Source organism: Chenopodium album, chromosome 23 (genome assembly GCF_948465745.1).
Source record: "Chenopodium album chromosome 23, dcCheAlbu1.1, whole genome shotgun sequence".
Lineage (NCBI taxonomy): Eukaryota > Viridiplantae > Streptophyta > Magnoliopsida > Caryophyllales > Amaranthaceae > Chenopodium > Chenopodium album.
The window spans coordinates 2637135-2658770 of record NC_137856.1 but is presented as its reverse complement, the minus strand read 5'-3'; the positions used below and the strand labels follow the sequence as shown (position 1 = coordinate 2658770).

General features: G+C 33.7%; 3 protein-coding genes across 3 annotated transcripts in view; all 3 read left to right on the top strand.

Moving 5' to 3' along the window:
• The first annotated feature begins 829 nt into the window (after nt 1–829).
• Nucleotides 830–6308, top strand: LOC145609587 (uncharacterized). Its single transcript, XM_081665040.1, has 8 exons — nt 830–922; nt 1130–1247; nt 1865–1949; nt 3043–3510; nt 4250–4275; nt 4742–4816; nt 4942–5364; nt 5730–6308. The coding sequence occupies exons 1-8, from the start codon at nt 858–860 to the stop codon at nt 6306–6308; spliced, it is 1839 nt and encodes a 612-aa protein (XP_081521166.1). The 5' UTR covers nt 830–857.
• Nucleotides 6309–6825: 517 nt separating this feature from the next.
• Nucleotides 6826–8150, top strand: LOC145606624 (mediator of RNA polymerase II transcription subunit 15a-like). The gene is made up of 4 exons (XM_081662432.1): nt 6826–7038; nt 7289–7462; nt 7555–7643; nt 7766–8150. Exons 1-4 carry the CDS (start codon nt 6856–6858, stop codon nt 7965–7967), a joined length of 648 nt encoding a protein of 215 aa, XP_081518558.1. The 5' UTR covers nt 6826–6855; the 3' UTR covers nt 7968–8150.
• Nucleotides 8151–12770: 4620 nt separating this feature from the next.
• The window catches only part of LOC145608728 (uncharacterized), a 159315-nt gene continuing 150449 nt past the window's right edge, over nt 12771–21636 (top strand). Inside the window, exon 1 of the mRNA XM_081664333.1 lies at nt 12771–13408. Within this exon, the coding sequence (XP_081520459.1) occupies nt 12835–13377 (543 nt within the window). The 5' untranslated portion in view covers nt 12771–12834 and the 3' untranslated portion in view covers nt 13378–13408. The remainder of the gene's footprint in view (nt 13409–21636) is intronic.

The window sequence follows — 21636 nt, the reverse complement described above, 5'->3', positions numbered from 1 at the left end:
GTGGAATTCGTTTTCCATTCCCATAAAACAAACAAGAGAATATGTCATGTTGACAAATTTTCATTCCCATCTCCTTAATCTTACATATCAAATGGACTATAATTGAAAAATGACTTGAACAAAACCATATACGAAAAATTAGATTTTTTTTTATAAATATTACGAAGATGCTTGGTAAAATTAGTAATTACGGAATACTTGGTAACCATTATCGTAACTCGAAAAGGATTCGGAAACTTGTCCCTTAGAGCAACTCCAATGGTTGTAGCTAGGGACTTGCTTGCAATTTTAAATAGTGCCTAGCTACTAGCTTGACTATTGGAGCAAAAATATGTGATTAGCTTAGTCAAGCAAATTAGCTTTGCCAAGCTAGTTTGCGCTTGAAAAAAACTTGCCAAAAAGAAAATGCTAAAAGTTAAGTACTCGTAGTAATTAAGATAAAAATATTAAATTGATTATTTAAATAATAAGCTAATAGCTAGCCATCGGGACTCAAACTAGCTACAAAGATAATTAGCTTAAAAGCTTACGTGGCATGACAAACTAATTTGACAATTAGCTTGCCATTAGAGTTGCTCTTACCCTCTTTAGTCTTTACTCTTTACAACTTCTATATAGAGTTATAACTGCTGATGTTAAACGTCCATATATTACATCCTCCATGAATATTGCAAATTTTAGCTTTAGCTAGCTCATCGAGTAAATACAATTCCGCTTCATCATCAAGTTATTCCTTTTTTTATTTTATTTTATTCAAACTATATACTTCTATTAATTTCATAATTTCCATTTATTTTCTAATTTATATTTTGTTACTTAATTAATTCATTTTTTTTGCAGTGTAATTGGCCAATTCAATGGAAACCCTTAATCAGAAGAATGGATTAGATGTCACCTTTCGCAAGAATGTGCTCAATAATGTGTAAATTTCCTATCAACTTTTCTAAATTTCGATTATTTTTTGAGTTACTACATTTTTATTTCATTTTTTTTTGGATGAATGATATTGTCAATTTTTAATTTTAATTGATTATTTGCTATTTCTGTATTTGGGTTTTCCCTAAAATGTGTTCTTTTTATATGTTTATTGATTTTAATTTTAATATAATGTATTTCTTTTAAAAAATAGGATCATCAAGAAATTTAAGGAATTTGCCCAGAATTCAGAAAACCCAGTAGTTCTCAGCACAATTAACGACATAGCAGTGAGATTAGAGGAAAAGTTGTTCAATAAAGCAACAAACAAGGTAATATTACCTTCATCAAATTACTACAGTCTTCAATGATCTTGATCCTTTTGAACTTATGATTGTATATCTTTATTACTGAGCTTAATCACCCCTAAAGTAATCCTATGTAGTAGTCAATTATGACAATTCTCGTGTATCCGACGATATTCATAGAACTGGTGGACATTGATGAAGAGTGCAAGTTAATTGCCCCTTTATACTCCTTTCGTTCGGATTTAGTTGTCATTTGGATAGTTCAAATTACAATGTCAATTAACTTGATGAAGTTAATGATGGTTTGGACACTTTGGACATTTCTTTATCTTAAAAGATTTGCATGAACCGATCCGAAGTAATTATTGGCATTTGTAAAAGGATGCATAAAATGATTGATGAAACATATGATTCTAAAGATAAGCATCTAGAAGCCTTAGAGGAGTTTTGTTCTTTGATTGTATCTGTGTATGATTAGGCCCTTTTATTGTTCAGCTGTAGCCTTTTAGTTGTACGTTGGTTCAATCTCTAAGGTGCGTGAAGTTCTTTACTCGTTTAGGTGTACTTTCAACAAACCGAGTTTTGATAATAGAAATAGGTTTTGGTTCTAAGTTATGCCTACAATCTTTGGTTGTTTGCAGGATGATTATTTAGCTAAGGTGCTACAAAAATTGAACTTGGTGGAAAAAAACAAACTTTTTGATGCTGTGGCAGCACCAACAACAGGTAAGAGGATTAGTCGATTCACATAATTTTTGGTAGTTTGTTGATGTGTGTTTCATCGCGTTGTGCTTGATTACGTGTAGAACATGTACAAAATTATTGTAACTATAGACCTATATTTGAGAAGGAATGAAGGATTAAATTTAAAGACGACCACAGTAACATATAAATTTAAAGATTAGTTGCTATGGATTTAATCCAAGTATTCTTCATACTCATCTATGGAGCCAACATGACTCATTAAATAAAGTGTCTCACATTCTCATAAATTAACATTTTTATCAGATAGAGCCAAAAACATGAGTTTTACAACCCAAAAGTTGCTATGTTGCATGATGAAGGGTTATAAATCACCATAGACTCATGCAACAAGTCCATCATAAATTCCTCAATAACTTTCCATAAAACTGATAATTAAAATTGAAGTAACTTTTCACTATTGACTTTCGTAACTGATGAATCATGAATGAGAAATGGTCCGAACATGTCATAATTGTGCATTGAGGAAGGAGGGTAAAACATAAACATCCTTGATCTCTGAGAAAGCTGCTTTAGAAGGCTGGCACGGTTGCGCCGTACCAGAAGTCAACAATTGTTCATTTGGACTTGGCATAATGAAGTGCACAATTTATCTTAATCTTCCAACCAGAAATGGATCAAGTCATTTTGTTATAGTGTTGTTTCGTACTCTCCTTCACATCCTTCACCTTCGGGCCAGTTCTCACTTGGAGCTTAATATGTGGCTTTTAACAACTTTTGGGCAGTATTTGCTCTAATTTGGACTTTTGACAGAAACTTGTCCAGTATTTTTCTATAATATGTGATCTTGTGTATCTCCATCAATTTCATACAAAGTATTATAATTTTACATTGTATCACACATTATGTCAGCCAGTCTTATCTAATCATTTACACTTTAAAAATATATAGTTATGTAGTAAACAACATTTGTTACAAAAACAAAAAGTAGTTAACTATATGCTAGATATTTGATAAATAAGCCAATGTAGCAATGGACATTGAAAAGTACTGTTTTAAATTTATCTTAGTGGATTTTAAAGTAAAGTTGGTTTCGCTCATGATCATTATCACCTAGGGAATCAGCTGTTGAATACACCAATACAGAGGCAAGCTGTCGACTCCAATTATTCTCAAAATAACCTCAGTGGCAGTTGTTCACTTCAACAACGCCACAAATTGCTTCAAAATGAACCACAGGTGTTGCAAACACCTATGCCAGCATCATCAGTTATGCAACAAAACTATCTAATTATACCACCAGATTTAAACCAGTTACAACAAGATCATCGATTTGGGAATCATAATGCTCTTCCATCTGCTCAACAGTATTGCTCAATGAAAGAACAAAACCGTGTAGTATTCAGCCAACAACCATCACAAATCTTAAGTCTGCCGGTCAGCTCACATGAGCGGAGTATTCAGTTTCCTGATGCTAGGCTACAGGGATCTCACACGCCAAGTACTTATCTTCATTCTCAAACCTTAGTTGGTAAGAATAAGCACAATTCTAAGTCACAGATGACAAGTGCAAAAGCTGCATCAGGTAAGAATATTATGAATCACATCATATATATATATATATTTTTTTTTTTTTTTTTTTTTTTTTTTGTGTGTGTTGTTTATTTGTGGAGGAATATGTACAGTGAGAGTTATCGATTATACCAATCATATTTCTGAATATTATGCTGCCTTCTCTGTAACTTCTGTTTGCATCAAGAACAATGTCAGTTTATCGGTCAAATATTATGCTTAACAACTCACAATAGGTGTGAAATGTTTAATGTGTCTGTTTTATGTGAAAAGGTTACTACCTTAGAACTTATAAAGAGTTCATAAACAGAATAAGTTACTGATTAAAGACTGAATTCTGTTTTTTGTCATCATGATACTGCTTAAGCTAATTGTACTCATGTTCATCAATATGCATTTTTTTAAATAAGTGAGTAATAAATAATCAACTTTTTTGCACGAATCCCTTCCAGGTTCCAAGTCTGCTTGTATTGGATTTTTTTATTATTAATTTTTTTCCTCATTTAATCAATACAATCTTTATAATTAGTTGGTTAAAGAAGTATTTTGTTTATTACTTAAGATTTCAGCATAATTAACTTTTGTACTTTCTTTTACATGCTCTGAAAACTGTGAATTTTGTATATTGGTTTAGTCTATAATTTGTTGTCCCCTCAATTGTCCCAATATCTTAAGCTGTAACTTTTTCTATTTTAAAATCATTGCCTCTTCAGCATTTGTGTCCTTTCCTGATGCTGGCAATATCAATGCAGGTGATTGGAAGCTTCTAACTGACCAGGTCTGAACTTTTTTTAATCATTATGGGTTTATTTCTATCATGGATCAGGATAACCCCTGAGTTGCTGCATATTTCAGTGTTTTCCCTTTAACTTTGTTTGTCGAAGACTTTGAATCTTCCTAGATAATATACTTTGTATTTTCTTACAGTTTTTAACGGAATGAATTCCCCTCGTTTTCAAACAATCTTCAATTAAATATATTTTTTTAAAAAATCAAACAATTTTGTAATTTGAAGGATTACTCCTGTTATGTAGTCGGTGAAGGGGAATAATTTGGAAAAAAATCTTGTGAAATTGGAAAAAAGTATTCCCAGACATCTGCTGAAGGCAGTAGATTGTTATATTGCCATGAAGGCTAGATAAACTTTTGATATTATATTATGCAATATACATACCTCTCATCCTATAGTGGTTATGTCATCATTTATCAAACATTATCAATGAGTTTTGCTGGACACATTGCAGTATCAACGTGCTAGGTCAACGTACTTACCTGAGCTAAATAAATTACTAAAGAGAGCTGAGGAACAGTGTTTTCAGGTATCTGGTAGTAAATATATTCTGTATTTTTTAAAAAAATTTTGGCTTACACTTTCCCTTGCTCAAACAATTGCTGAAGAACCTTGTTGATTATCTATTACTTGAATGTGAATTCTGTGATACAGGGACAGAATGCAAAGCAACTTGAAACAGTTAAACGTGCCAGGGATGTGATTAAACAGATGATCAAGTTTTTACACATTCCAGAAAGTGAATTGTTACGCATCTCCAAAGAAATAGTGTATCAGTATTTGAATCAAATTATACAGTACTTCAATTCATTAAGTAAGAAGAGTACTTCTTCTTCCGGGAATCAAGCATCACAATCCTCTCATGGACAGATTCTTGTGAACAATGTGCAAACGACGCCATTAGTGAACACCACCCTGATTAGAAATCCCATGTCACAGAGGCCAGAGGATGGGTCTTCACATTCACAACCAGGTGCTCTACATCCACCTCTTTATAATTCTGTACATGCAACAAATCGGGTGGATATGAAGAGCCTGCAGCTCCAGGGTCCTGAGAACACTGCAGACAAAAATGTTGTGAGTCTATAATGCTTGATTGCATAATGTTTTATTGTTCTCATTTTTGTGTGTGTGTGTGTGTGTTGACACAAGCCACTCACGAGGAAATACATTCAGAAGCAATACTGAAATTTGTGCTGTGGTGATTACATAAATATCTCATGTGGTTCTATCTCCCATCCATTTTCATGCACAGTAAATTTAGTGCAATATACTAAATGAGCAATAAGTATACTTAGTTATCAAGTCTACATTCGTAGATTGATTTTGCTTGTATTATACTTTTTCTCCAATCTTTATTATGACATTGATTTTAGATGAGTTAGAAGTGTTTACTCATAAGCTATGCTGAGTTCTGATACAAGCTTCCATGCTAATTCCAGCATCTTAATGTGGAAAAAAATCCACAACAAAATCAAATTACAAGTGTGAACCAGACTACAGAACTTCTGCGAACAATGAAGCCACAAAAGCTGCCAGAAAAGAAAGATGATTTCATGAATTCAATGTTCCCACCAATGACAAAAGCCACTTCCAGGACTTCTTGTCAGCAATCATCTGGTACCTGCCTTATGTCTGCTAAACCACCCCAAAGTTATTCTGCACAACCTGAGAAGGAAAAAACTGCATCAATTGTCTTGGATCATAGAGAAATGTCACATCCTAAGCCCATAATCATTACAGTTGATTCACCTTCAACTCCAATTACACTAACTTCTGCACCGAAGGAAATTGGGAAGCCTGCTATGTCTGGTTCTCCTACGAAGTTTCAAGCAAGCAAAGCTCAATGTGAGACTGAGGTACAAGACAGGGATCTTGACTTTATAGAACCAGGGGTATTAGCTTCTCCCTTGCCTTCTGATTCCAGTGGCCCAGAAAACAACCAACTTCTACATTTTGCAAAGCGGCCTTTTGAGCGCCTAATACAAGCAGTATGTCTTCCAATTCTTGTTCTGTTGTAAAGCACCCTTTGATTTATGCTTTACTTAATCACTTCTTAACAACATTCTGTTTAATAAGATGTGGAAGAGCCAAGTAGAATCAGAAATTCTTATCTTCATTGAGTGCTAAATCATTGTTGACTTGCTTGCAAAGTTGCAAGGTTGAGAAAGTGTTCATCTGATGATGTAGTACTAATAAATGTGCAGGATTTAGTAGTATCACTATAAAGGTTCCTAGGTTGCTAGTAACCCCTGCCTACAATCTGCTTGCCAATGTCTGGAAAGCAAGATATATTGTTGATTAATTAGCTGTATTTATATGGTTTGTGTCTGCCAAAAAAACTTTTATCTTGGAATGTGTAGTCAAGTGTAACATCCAAAATTGAAAATTAAGGAGTGATCAAGTAAAAAAAATTTATACTCGTTAGGGGTTTGGATGACTATGTAGAATATGCCTTGTGCAGTGGTATTTAGTGAAAAACCTGGTGGATATATATTTATCTTTTCATATATTTCTTTCTTTTTCTATCAGGTGCAGCGTATTTCTAAGGAAGCTCTGAGGAGTTCCATGGATGACATTGCCTCAGCCATGAGTGCTGTGAATAATTTGCCCACGTATGCAAATGATGTTGATTCACCATCAGTATTTTCTAGTACTGGCGATGGATACACATCCCGTAAAAAAATGAAACGTGACATAGATTCAGTGAGAGGGGTTGTGTCGGCCTTGGATAATTATGGTTCCTGCAAGGTATGATACACTTTCCTGCAGCACAATTTAGTATGAGCAAATAGTATTGTTTTTAGTCATAGATAAGATCATGTCTCTACAGCAAAGTCATCTTTGAACTAGAGTTATGAGGTCTTATAAATGTCTGTATGTTGTATATTTTACTGATTGGAAGAGTGAAATTTTGATATACGTTCTTAGAAAGCATGAAAAAATAAATCTGTAAGAACGGCATGCTTATGCTCTTTCATAATATCTCAACTTTGTGCAGGTCAATAATGATTTAATGGAAGAAATTAGACAAACCAACCAGAGGCTTATTGAGACAGTGCTAAAAGTAGATTGTGATTTTGATTTTAGTAACGACGAGACCATCATCAAATGTACCTATAAACCTGTGTCCTGCAGTGGAAGTTTTAAGAGACTTTTTGGAATTGTGGAATCAGTATGTTCTTTCATTCTCCACTCACAGCTGTGCTTTGCTCTTGTATTTAATAACATACTTATTCGATCATCGTTTTCATATTTAACTTGCAGATGTTGACTCTTTCAATCGAGATTCTTGTTCCTTCGTACTACCCTAATACTGCTCTTAAGATCTTAGACAGGCAACCTGATGGATGCTGGTGAGTGAATATTTCAGTTTCTATTTCTTACCTACTTTTTACAAGTCATGCTTGAGATGTATATAATGACTAATGAGGTTGGGTTTCGATAAATTAAACTCAAATTTGCCATTCTGTTCCAGTAAAGAGACTAAAGATTTGACGGAGAAGGCAAGAGCTAGATTTGACAGGTGCATTAGAGGCCTTCTGTCGCTAGGACTAGGAGACATGGCTCGAGCTTGGGATGATAGCGCTCGATCTGTTATTTCTGACTTTACCCTTGGTCTTGGAGGAGAATCTTTCAGCTCTAAGTATGGCACCTGGGAGTGTGTTTCAGCAGTTTGATGAAAATCTAAGTGATATATATAGTAGGAAAACATAAGTGAGGAACTCTCATTCTGAATTTCTGATGCTCGGTTGAGGCTATTAGGATATTACTGCCTTGTCCATATCTTGTGATAATGCCAATATAAATATAAAGTACTTTATGGTAAATACGTTAAGAGGTTGTTATATACACCCGGGTGTACCGTACACCTATAAGTATATGTTCTCTTTTGATAATTGTTTTTCATTTTATCATCAATGAAGAACAAAAACTAACTTTAGGTTAGTTTGGTGTACGGTATACCCGAGTGTATATAAAAATTAGAAAAAAAGGAACATATAATAATAATAAGGTATTTCATTACTTGCTTTTAAATAAAACTAGGACATGCATTACTTTTGAAATTAACTACATCACTAAACCTTTGGAAAAAGTACAAATTTTTTTGGTAACTATTGGATTGAGTGATACACGGTGTGTCCGATAGCCATTTCTCCAACTATTTGACATTCGGCAAAGCATTATTTAAGAGTAGTAATTAGAGATTGACATACGAACTTTCTTAATCGGGTCATCATAAATTGAAAAATGTGGATGATTATCGATGTTAGAGCGTCTTAGATACCAACTTCATTACTTTAGCCACGGTTCATAGTGTTGATGAATAAAATACCAAGTGAGAGTGAAGGATAGCTCAAGTGGTTAGAGTTTCCCTCCCGGTCCCAAGAGATCCTGGGATCGATTCTCACCTTCCGGCCTTGTGGCTCTCTAAACACCAAAAAAAAAAAAATGAATAAAATACCAAGTAAGTGAGAATGAGATGTACAAAGTAGTTTAAATACGACCCTGCTATTTAAAACCCCTTCCCTCCAATTTCTTCTTACAGTTCTTGGCACTTCATCTTCTTCCTTCTTCTAGTGACAGATTGACGTTCTCCTTTGCTAACAGGTACTGTGTTCCTTCTCTTTCGATTCTTCGCGCATCTGCTAAACTCCATTGTTACCCTATAGACAAGCTTATTCTTCAACAACTGATTATTTTTGGATGAAACCCTCTGTTTTTCTCAATTTCTTCATGTGTAAAATATCAATCAAGAATCTGGATAAAACCCATTAGATTTCTTTGTTATTAAATTGAAACCTCTGTTTTTCTTAATTTCTTCATGTGTAAACTGTCAATCAAGAATATGGATGAAACCCATTAGATTTCTTTGTTATTGAATTGGAACCTCTGTTTTTCTCAATTTCTTCATGTGTAAACTATCAATCAAGAATCTGGATGAAACCCATTAGATTTCTTTGTTATTGAATTGAAACCTCTGTTTTTCCTAATGCATAATATTATTCTATTTAACCCCATTGAATTTGTTTAATTCCTTCATCATTATCATTTAATTTCACCATTGATAATTTTTTGTGGGTATCATTGTTAATCTTGTTTCTTGATTCAAGTTCTTCAATTAGTAGGTAACAGAGACGTTCGATTATCAATCTTGTAAGTTTTTTTTTACAAAAATTCTTGGGAGATTTTGTTGATATTGTTGCTTGTTAGATGACACGTTTATAATTTTGGCGAATAATTGGACAATCTCTATGTTTTCTATAGAATGTAGGAAATAATTGAAAAAAATACTTCTAAAAGTACGTCTATATTAATGTATGTAGAAATGTAGAACTCTTTTTCTTCTTTTAATTTCAATTTCTTTAGTTGAAATTTCAGCATTTTGTACCAAATTTAACTCATGGAACACTGATTTTGCTTGGTTTTCTTTGCCAAAAAATAGAATATAGATATATATTTTTTTTTAAAAAATAATGGTACACTGAATTATGAATTTCTGACTTGATTTTTCTCACTTAATTACAGCATCTTAATTTGAATTACAATCTGAACCAATTTCAGTCATTTAAAGTCTAAAAATGACAAACCAACAACGCCACATCAGCTGCCAGAAGATGTAGATGACTTGATCTACATCGACTTCCTGTTATCGCCCCCATTCATTGTTGAAAAAACCTTGCAGCAGGATCCTGAGGACACTGCAGACAAAAACGCCATGACTCTATAATGCTTGATTGCATAATGTATTATTGTTCTCAGTTTTTGGGGTCATTTATCATATAATTCCTTTCCTTTAGTATCTAAACCTTTCACAATTTAGTGAGTTGCTATTCACTTTTTGCTCTTGACTGTGTGTGTGTGTGTGCGCGCTCCTGCCTGCGTGTACTGATAGTTGTGCTGTGCTGAACTGCTGATCCTGTATTGAATTTTAGTGCAATATACTAAATTAGCCATGAGTAAACTTAGTTAACACAATCTACATTTGTAGATTGATCTTGCTTGTATTGTGCTTTTTTCTAATTTTGGTTTGACCTTGAGTTTAGATAAGTTCAAAGTATTAACTCATAAGCTATGCTAAGTTCTGATGAGAGCTTCCTACTGCTTATTCCAGCATCTCAATTTGAAACAAAATCCACACTAAAATCAGATTACAAGTATGAACCAAACTACAGAAATTCCGCGAACAAGGAAGCCACAGAAGCTGCCAGAAATGGAAAGAGAAATGTCACATCCTAAGCCCATAGTCATTACAGTTGATTCACCTTCACCTCCTATTACACCAACTTCTGTACCAAAGGAAATTGCGAAGCCTGCTATGTCTTTTTCGCCAACAAACTTTCAAGCAAGCAATGCTCAATGTGAGACTGAGGTACAAGACAATGATCTTGACATTGAAGCACCTGGGATATTAGCTTCTCCCTTGCCTTCTGATTCCAGTGGCCCAGAAAATAACCAACTTCCACATCGTGCAAAGCGGCCTATTGATTGCTTAGTTCAAGCAGTATGTCTTCCAATTCTGTTTTCATTGTTCACCTGTAAAGCACCCTGTGATTTATGCTTTACTTAATCACTTCTTAACAACATTCTGTTTAATAAGATAGGGAAGAGCCAATGTGTAATCAAGTGTAACATCTTTCTTTACCTATCAGGTGCAGCGTATTTCTAAGGAAGCTCTGATGAGGTCCATGGATGACATTGCCTCGGCCATGAGTGCTGTGGATAACTTGCCCGCGTATGCATATGATGTTGATTCACCAGCATATAGTAGTACTGACAATGGATACACATCCTGTAAACAAATGAAACGTGAAATAAATTCAGTGAGAGGGGTTGTGTCGGCCTTGGATGATTATGGTTCCTGCAGAAAAAAGTTGAGAGAGGAGGTATAATACACTTTCCTGCAGCATAATTTAGCATGAGCAAATAGTATTGTTTTTAGTCATAGACAAGATGTATGTTCTCTACAGCAAAATCATCTTTGAACTAGAGTTTTGAGGCCTTATAAATGTCTGTAATCTCTAAGAAGCGCGTGCTTATGCTCTTTCATAATCTCTCAACTTTTTGCAGGTCAACAACGATTTAATGGATGAAATCAGACAAACAAACGACAGACTTATTGAGACAGTGCTAAAAGTAGATTGTGATTCTGATTCTAGTAACGAGACTGTCATCAAATGTACCTATAAACCTGTGTCCAGCAGTGGAAGTTTTTTGAGACAATATGAATCAGTATGTTACTTCATTCTTCGCTCACTGCTGTGCTTTGATCATGGTTTTTGCTATACGGAATAATCACTAATGGTTCATATAGCCGACCACACTTATGATGGTTTTCATATTTAACTTGCAGATGTTGACTCTTTCAATCAAGATTCTTGTTCCTTCTAACTACCCTAACACTCCTCTTAAGATCTTAGACAAGGTACCTGACGGATGCTGGTAAGTGACTACTTCCGTTTGTCATGTTGATTAATGAGGTTGGGTTTCGATGAATTAAACTCAAATTGGCCATTCTGTTTCAGTGAAGAGACTAAAGAGTTGACAGAGAAGGCAAGAGCTATATTTGACAGGTGCAGTAGAGTTCTTGATGATTTACTAGGACTAGAAGACATTGCTCGAGCTTGGAATGATAGTGCTCGATCTGTTATTTCCGACTATATCCTTGGTCTTGGAGGAGAAACTTTCAGCTCTAAGTATGGCACCTGGGAGTGTGTTCCACCAGATTGATGAATTCTGCTGCTGGTTGAGGGCCTTGAGGCTATTATAGGATATTACTGCCTTGTTTCTATCTTGTGAATAATATGCCAATATAAAAAGTAAATACTTGATGTAAATATACACATTATAAGGTAGATCAATCACTTTGCTTCTAAATAAAACTAGGACATGCATCATGTATTCATGTATACCCCTTAATTGACTATGGTGGTTTAAACTTGTCATCAATGTGATTATAATAGTTTTAACAAAAGTATATTGTTTCTAATTGGTATTGTTTTTGTAGTTTATTACTCGTGCTTCTTTTGTTTGTTTCCTTTGAAATCTTTCGTTTGAAGAGTGAGAAACTTTAAACATGAGCATTTATGACAACATTAATTCATGTACGTGCATAAAAAAAAAAAAATTAGTCACGTGTTTTTTTTTACAAAAATTCCTGTACTTTTAAAAATATTACAGTAGTAAACATTAGTTGTATTTACCATAATTTTAGTGTTAAAACAGTTACATAAAGTATATTATTCGAAATTCATGAGAAATTGTGACAACTAATTTCAGACGAAGATGATTGGGATTAGAGGGATACTCTTGCTTACATGATTGGGCAGCCAGTAAAAGACATAGAGCTGACTCACAGTCTAAGTCAATTAAGTCGGCCAGTGAACACCAATATTGACCACTCACAAATATTAAATCACACACCTATCTTCTTTGTAGCTTCCTCATCTAATGATTTTTTTGTGTATATATAGTAAGGAAATGTTATAGCTAGTGTGATCCCAATATCAAACTCACTCAATATCAAACTTTCATATTTTGAAGAAAATGGCTAAGCAAGATGATCAACTCAACCAATGCAACCTTTCGATTCGACCGTTGGATCCCACAACTGATGTAGATGATCTGATGGTATGGGCATCAGATGATCAAGTGACACAATTTTGTAGATGGGATACCTACACTTCTAAGGACCAAGCTATCGAGTACATAAACAACGTTGTCCTAAACCATCCTTATTATAGGGTGATATGTCTTAATAACAGGGCAGTTGGTGCTATTTCTGTTACTTGTAACACTGGAAATGATAAGTGTAGGGGGGAGTTGGGTTATGTCTTGGCATCCAAGTATTGGGGCCGAGGGATCGCTACGTGGGCGGTGAAGGCGGTGGGGCGTACGATATTCGAGGAGCGGCCGGAGTTGGAGAGGCTAGAGGCTCTTGTGGATGTAGAGAATAAGGGGTCACAAAGGGTGCTAGAAAAGGCTGGGTTTGTGAAAGAGGGTGTTTTGAGAAAGTATTGTATTCAGAAAGGGAAGACTCGTGATATGGTCATGTTTAGTTTTCTTTCTATTGATGCTCCCCAAATGTAATTGTCATTAATTCAACATCAATCATTGTAATGTTGTACCAACTTTAATTTCAGAAGTTTTTATATTAATACAAGAATACAACAATTATACATATATACGGACTATGATTTATTTATTTTAAGAGAGAGCTGTAAGGACAATGATATAGACGGGATTCAATCTTATGTCTTGAATATCACCCCTTAATACTTTAACCAATTAATTTAGCTGACATCTACAATAATGTGGAGAATGTAATTTGTTAATTACTTCATTTTGTCCTTTTTTGCCACAAGTCAACATCATATTAGAATTATTCCCACTATAAATTAATTATGATAACAAATGTTTATGCCTAAAGTGTTTTTTTTTTTTTTTTTTTTTTTTTTTTTTTTTTTTTTTCCTTCTTCTATCTATAAAACCTTTTATTGAAAGATCTAAAGTTATTTTTGATGAAACAAAATTTTGTTTCACAATTTTAGTAGAAAATATCAATCTTAACTACTTTGAAATTCGAATAAAATGAAAGATACATTACTTTTGAAATTATTTAAGGATTATGAAGTACTTCTTCACTAAGCTTTTGAAAAAAGTACTTTTTTTAGCAACTATTTGATTGAGTGATACGATGTGTGTTCGATATTACTATGTGACATTTGATAAAGTATCGTATCCGTCGTTTAAGAGTAGTGATTAGAAATTGACATACTAATATTCTTATTCGGATCACCATAAAAGCAAAATAATGGACGATAATCAATGTTAGGTCTTAGATACCAACCTCAAAACTTTAACCAAATTCCGCAACCTCCATGAATAATCATAAGAAGTAATGAAGTACAGAGTAAATGAGATTGAGATATACGTAGTAGTTTAAATACGACCCTGCTGTTTAATTTTAGACCCCTTCCCTCCAATTTATTATTACATCACTTGGCACTTCATCTTCTTCCTACTTCTCCTCCAAGTAAGAAAATAACGGTCACCTTCGTTAATCGGTAATGTATTCCTTCTCTTTCGAATCGTTGCGTATGCGCTAAACTCCATTGTTACCCTGTATACAAGCTAATTCTTCAAGAACTTTATGAATTTTGGAGGATGAAATCCTCTGTTTTTCTCAATTTCTTCATGTGTAAATTATCAATCAAGAATCTGTATGAAACCCATTATCTTTCTTTGTTTTTGAATCAAAACGTCTGCTTTTTATTTACCCTTAATATTTTTTTTTATCAAAACCCATTAAATTCGTTAAATTTCATCATCATTTAATTTCACCATTGATGCTCTGTTTTCTAGGATTTATTTTTATTTTTATTTATATTCCAGTAGATAAATAATTTAATGACTGAAATGTCTTATAAATTTTGTGGGTATCATTATTAATCTTGTTTCTTAATTCAAGTTCTTCAATTAGTAGATAACAGAGACGTACATTTATCAATTTTGCAAGTTTTTTTTCCCAAAAAAAATCTTGGGAGTTCTTGTCATGGAATATTGTTCCTTGTTTGATAACACGTTTATAAATTCGGCGAAAAATTGGACAATCTCTACGTTTTCCCTAAAATGTATGACATAATTGAAAAATAAATCTCATATAAGCATGTCTATATTAGTGTATGTAGAACTCTTTCTCTTCATTTAATTTCATTTTCAATAGTAGAAACTTCGGCATTTTGTACCGAATTTAACACATGGAACACTGATCTTGCTTGGTTTTCTTTGACAATTTGATAATTAAAGTATATCCTTATTGTTTTTTGATAGCAAATCACAGTTCTTGCACCAAATAAAATAATATGAAATGGTAAATTGAATTTGTAGATAGAATTTGCCCTGTTTTTGATGCAATAATTTTTGAAATGTATAGTAATTAGAATATGTTTGTTAACAATAATGGTACACTGAATTGTGAATTTCTCACTGAGTTTCCTCACTTAATTGCAGCATCTCAATCTGATTTACAATCTGAAACCAACTACAGTCATTCAACTCTAAAAATGACACTACCAACAATGCCACATCAGCTACCAGAAGATGAAGATGACTTCATCAACTTGCTGTTCTCGGCCCCATTCAATGTTGAAGAAACCTTGCAGCAGACCTCGAGTCACAACTGTAACTCTAATGAAGTTACTCCGCATTCTGCAGTCATCACTGAACCTCCAGCAACAGCTCTCACACCGTATGTTTTGGATTGTGAAGTCAATTGGCCAGCCTCAGTTCCGGAGTCTACTGAACCTTGTGTTCTTGAAGTTGCAATGTCAGTGCAATACGATTACATAAGTCCAGAAGCCAACTTGTTTTCAGAACATACAGAGAGGGCTACTGAGAGCGCCTCACTACAAGAGGTACACTTTTTAACACTTAACCTGCCTTTGAAATTTTCACAAACCATCGTGCCATGGTAAAATGACAAAAAGCCTCTACAATTAAACATCTGCAAATAACATTTAATAGCGCATTTTGTCATTCTACATCATTTCAAGAGAAACAGTATAACATGGTTCATTACTTCATTGGCTACAATTGGTGGTTAAGTAAGAAAAGCTATAAAATAGGGTTATTTTAGGGAAAACTCTCATTAGAAAAGCATAATTGTTCACCCTGTGATTACTGCCTCGTCTACATGATCTATGCAGTCCTGCTGAATGTTTAACAAAATTTTCGCCTTCCATGTACAGTTGAGTTCTAAGGAAGCTCATACCTGTTTAACGGATAACAATACCTCAGCCACAAATGATATGGATGATTTAGCTGAGTATCCATTACTAATTCAACTAGATGACTCTGATACTCACAGCACGGACATGTCAATGACCTCGGATAATCATGATTCCTACACAGAAGACACTAAAAATGAGGTAAAGCCATACAACGTTTCCAGAAACTGTACATTGTATGTTCAATGCTTTTAGCCAAACCAAATATGTATGTACTACAGGGATATGCATTTGGAAATACTTAAATGATGAGGCTCTGCAGATATTTGAAGAACTGTAATCAATGATGGTAATTATAGAGTTCAGATGATGAACTAAGATTTTACATTCCTGTAAGTGATGAACCTATAAGGATGCGCCAAATTTTTTACTAATGGCATGATTGTTTCGATTGTATGAATTTTGCTGCAGCCAAACCAAAAATTACTTGATGATATCAGAAAGATAAACAATGAGCTGAACAATATTGTACTTGAAGTGGATTCTGTCTCATCTTCTGCTTTTGGGGCCATGAACAAGACTATTGTAAGGTGTTCCTATAACCCGATAGCTTTCTCCAGTGACATCACGAAACAATTTGCATCCACGATACCAGTATGTCTTTTCCTCTTCTTCTTGAAGATGTCTGATGAAATTGTCATCATATTCATACTCCTACTCACTAGATAATAGCCTTATTTATATATATTGCAGCCAGGAGCTATTGCAATAGAGTTTCTTGTTCCCTCAGATTATCCCAATTCTCCTCCTCAGATCTTAGACAGGCAGCCAGTTGGATATAGGTGAGTGAAAGCTTCAGCTTCTTTTTTAAAAAGCTGTGCTTGATTGGAATGATGACAACGGGAATTTTTTTAACAAGCTAAACATATTGGTTGTTCTGTTGCAGTAAAGAGGTTGTAGAAATGCTGAAGGAAGCGAAGTATAGATTTTACAGCTTTGCCGAAGGCCTGGAGAAACTGAAAGAGTTGGCTGGTGCTTGGGATCACTGCGCTTGGTCAACGTTCTATGATTTTGCCCACAAGCAAGCAGAGCAAGGACTAACATTCACAGAACAGATCAGCACACTTGCAACTAAGGAGCATTTTGCAGAGCAAACCATTGTCTGATCAATGATGCATGTAACAACAGGATGGCGGATCAATCACTCAGTTACTCGATTACTACAATTTGGGTTGGGTACAATCTAGAATAAGCTTGTTACAGTATTACAAACTCCCAATTTAGAATTTTTTTTGTGAGATTTGGATTTCGAAACCAATACTCGTATTTTGATTTACCAGCCAAGCCTTTTTTTACTTCTAATAATGGCTCTAAGTATCGTGCTTTCAATCATCAAATACATTTAATTTCTCTTACTAATTGCTACACAACACTGCCACATACATTTCAAATTTCTTACTAATATTGCTACACAACTCTACCACATACATTTCATACCTCTTATTAATATTGCTACACAACTCAACCACATACATTTCAATTTTCTTACGAACATTGCTACACAACTCTACCACAAACTCAATTGTCTTATGATTTCGCCCACTCATTGGATACATTTCAACACTCTAATATCACGAGTTCGAAATTATTGGTAAACAAATATTATACGACCCTAGTTTCATGGTAAGTCCTCTAATTACACTAAAACTTGTACAGTTGCACTATTTTTACACGGGGCTAATTTTTTTGCCTTTAATTGCACTTATTTCTTGGTGTATTCATCATCATATCTATTATATTCAACACCATTTAACACAACCAATATCTTGATTTATTTGTCTTGTAATCTGATAAACTCATCATAAAACCTTGATTATTAGTTAACAATTCAATCACCCAAAAACCCTAGTCCACCTCTAATATCCTAATTTAGTCATTTCAACAAAATTTGCAATTTTTTACTAAAAAATATCAAAATTTCCAATTTTATTGAATTCTTGTTCACGTTAAAGTTCACATTCATACAAAAACATCAGATTTCTTCATTCTTCAACATGAAATGTGCATGATTTGGGATCAAAAAATAACAAATTGACATGAATCAAACAAAATATGAATTGAGAAATGGAGAGAGAAAGAGATACCTCAAATCTCCATTGTTTATGCTTAGAATTCGTGGCAATAAAACCCTCATTGGCTCATTGCTGATGTTGAAGCGCTCCCGCCAATTCCCGTTGATTTGTTGAGCTACACCAATACATTCTCTGAAGAAAGAGTACTTATAAAGAGAGTGAGGAGTACCTAAAATTGACACATACCCGATTACACAAAATACGATGAATTATTAACTCATACCCAACTACGCGAACTTTAATGTAGCGGTACAAATTATAAAGTAATTAGGGCATGTTCTCATTCACTGAACTGAATATTTTATAAGAGAAGGAAATTAGGAGTTGAGCTAAGCTGAGCTGAACTAAACTGAACTGAACTGAATTTCAATGTATGAGAACAGACCCTTAACCTGATTTAGGTGACCTTATATAATTTTAAATAAGACCGTTTTATCATCATATAAAAGTAGTCTTTTAATACTTCGTACTATATTGATAAGTTGTTGCTTTTAGGATAACTAAAATAATTTTTGATAAGATCATTTTATGAAGTAGATAGGGTACTCGACTTTTTTTTTTTTTTTTTTTTTTTTTGGGCGGGCCATGGGGAACCATTAATTACATTTTTAGTTGTTTTTTTACCGCCCGAAATGACTCGAAATATCCGCTAGTTTGGTTAATATTTAAAAACTAGATTAGACTCGTATGTTGCACGCTTTAATTAATTTTTATTATTATCCATAAAATAAAGTTTTATCATTTGTGTATAAAAAAGTGGAAATTTTTTTTGTTAGAAAAATGTATAGTGTAGGTTAAAAAATAAAAAAAACCTAAAATAAATAATGATATCACACATAGAAAATGGAGGGATATTTTTAATGTTAGAATGACACGTAAGATAATTTAAGGATCGATGATATCAGCAATGTTCTGTCTTAGTAATAGTTAATAACGTACGGTCAGCCAGAACCTTTGGCTTAACCCTATCCAATTTATTGGGCTGATTATTTGTCTTCAGCCCATCCCGACCCATGATCACCTCTATTATGGACCAACCCAAATTACACCTAGTGGAAAATACCTGGAAAATAGGTATTAAATAATTTTGCACAAATATTACCTCAGTCCCGAAAAGTATCCTTAAATATCGAGTATATATATAGTTGGAACTCCTCAGTCTCCTCACTTCTCCGTATTTCCCCAACACAAAACCAGAGAAAACTCACAACTTTCTCGTATTTTTTTCGCCGCAAATCAAAAAGACAATGTTTTTGTAACCAACCACAATAATTTTGGTAAAACCATCGTTAAACTAATCATTTGTATATTCATCTACTTAAATTTGTTACTCGTATTAGTTCATCAATAAAAATTGTATCTTTTTAAACATTAATTAATAATCTTGAAGTATGAATTTTTTTGCAGTGTAAAATATGGTTGAAGATAAATCAATGGAGGTCAATGTTCAACCTCATGGGTTGACTATCGATTTCCGTCAGAAAGTGTTTGACATGTAAATACATTGATTATTTTCTTTTTCTTTAGAAAATTCTTGATGTAAATTGTTTAATTCATAGTTTTAATTTTGATTAATTATAAATTTCTTGATTATTTTCATATGAATTATATGAATGCATGATTTTTAATTACTTCGTTTTTTTATGTACATAATTTTTAATTTTGGGGTTTTGCACTATGATTTTATTTTTGTTTAATTTTATGAATTTAGTTTAATTAATTTTTTTTAATATTTTTGTAAAATACAGGTTCGTGAAGAAAGTGATAGAGTTGGGCCAAAACCCTACTGACCCCGATTACAATAACCGACTTAGGATAAAAGCTCTCGATATCGAGGCGGGAATATATAAGAAATCAAGAAACAGGGTATGTTTGTTTTTACTGCGTACAATACATTTGTTGTATACAAGTCTCTTTGTTTTTACTCGGCCTTATTTAATTCTTGTGAAAACTTTAATATAAGATATTAAAGTATATGATTCTCATTGTGTATGTTCGTTAAGGGAGACTAATGACATTCCTTTAGTTCGAAATTAATAGTCAAAGTATATACTTCGTATATAGTACAGTAGTATTTATCTCATGGATCAAAGTAGATTTATTAATACGGAGTAATTATTGCCGAAACATGTATATTAATATTCGTAATTTGTCGAATTAACCGATAAAAGTGACCAAATAATATTCGTAGTATGTGCACTCGTAAATTAGTGAAAAGTTAAAAGAAAAAATTAAGTATTTGTGCGTTTGTGTTGACTCAATGGGTGTTGACTTTTTAGTGTTTCTCACTTCCTGCTTCCATCTTTTTATTTATTTATTTATTTATTTCCCTTTATTTTTTATTATGCAGGAAGAATATCTGGGTATGATCCGAAATAAGCTGAACAGTATATTAGATATAAAAAGAAGAGCAACCACATCAGGTAAGAGTATAAATTTAATTCACACATCGCGAAATTAATCTTAATGTGATTTGGAGTGACTAAGATTATTCTGATTGTTCTTGTATAGAATATATGCATACACCCGTTCAATACAAGTTTTTAACGTGTTATGATATGTTATAATATATGGTTGTTAATTATGGTCATATCCCATTTAGCAAATAAAGGAGTCTTGTAATTGATACAAGTTTAATACCATACTAGATTTTGATTATAACAATTAAATTTCATCATCCAGAGGATCAATCGACGAGTAATGTGATTCAGACAACAATAGTTCAGTCCAATCAGTCTGCACAGCCAATCCACAATGCCAGTTCTTCTCTGCATTCGTTTCCAAGTAGTTCACATCCGATCCAACCATCACAGATGATGTCGATGCCTGCTGCAGTCTCACCAATGCAACAAATGAACAACACACCTATGCAGTCGACAGGTTTACACCAGTTCCAGCAGGGTAGAGTATTTGAGAGGCCGCAGAATGTTCCTCTGAGAGATACGCTCCAACATCCATCAGTGGTGCAACATAGTAGGCCAATAATGAATGAAAGGAGGCTGAGTATAGGAGGCTACCAACAACAATCGCGGCCTCTTATAAGTTCGATGGGGACTAGCTTTCATAATACTAGTGTACAACAGAAGTCCTATATGCCAAGCAGTCCTGTTGATGTACAAAAGTTTGATGTCTGTCAGTCACAAACATCACCTGCACAAACTCCATCATGTGAGATAGATATCAATGAACATGTTATCTTTCATAGTATATACTTCATAAATTTATTATTTATAGTTATAACTTTGTAGCTTATCTATCTCACAGCTGTGATCGAAACCTCATTTTCTCTCATTCTTGATTCCACAGCATCCTTTCTTGATGCCGGAGCAATTAATGCAGCTGATTGGAAGCTTCTCATGATGGAGGTAAAGCTGTACAGAATCTTAATATACTTGTTAATCATTTCAGATTCCCTTTTATCCTATGGATCGGTGTGTATCATATTTGTTCGATAAGTTTCCATGACAAGTAGATATACATAAATCAGT

Coding starts and splice junctions, on each gene's coding strand:
- LOC145609587 (XM_081665040.1), top strand. CDS start 858: ATGGAAACCCTTAATCAGAAGAATGGATTAGATGTCACCTTTCGCAAG. Junction 923..1,129: donor AAGAATGTGCTCAATAATGT/GTAAATTTCCTA, acceptor TTTAAAAAATAG/GATCATCAAGAAATTTAAGG. Junction 1,950..3,042: donor TGTGGCAGCACCAACAACAG/GTAAGAGGATTA, acceptor ATTATCACCTAG/GGAATCAGCTGTTGAATACA.
- LOC145606624 (XM_081662432.1), top strand. CDS start 6,856: ATGGATGACATTGCCTCAGCCATGAGTGCTGTGAATAATTTGCCCACG. Junction 7,463..7,554: donor TTTTTGGAATTGTGGAATCA/GTATGTTCTTTC, acceptor TTTAACTTGCAG/ATGTTGACTCTTTCAATCGA. Junction 7,644..7,765: donor AGGCAACCTGATGGATGCTG/GTGAGTGAATAT, acceptor ATTCTGTTCCAG/TAAAGAGACTAAAGATTTGA.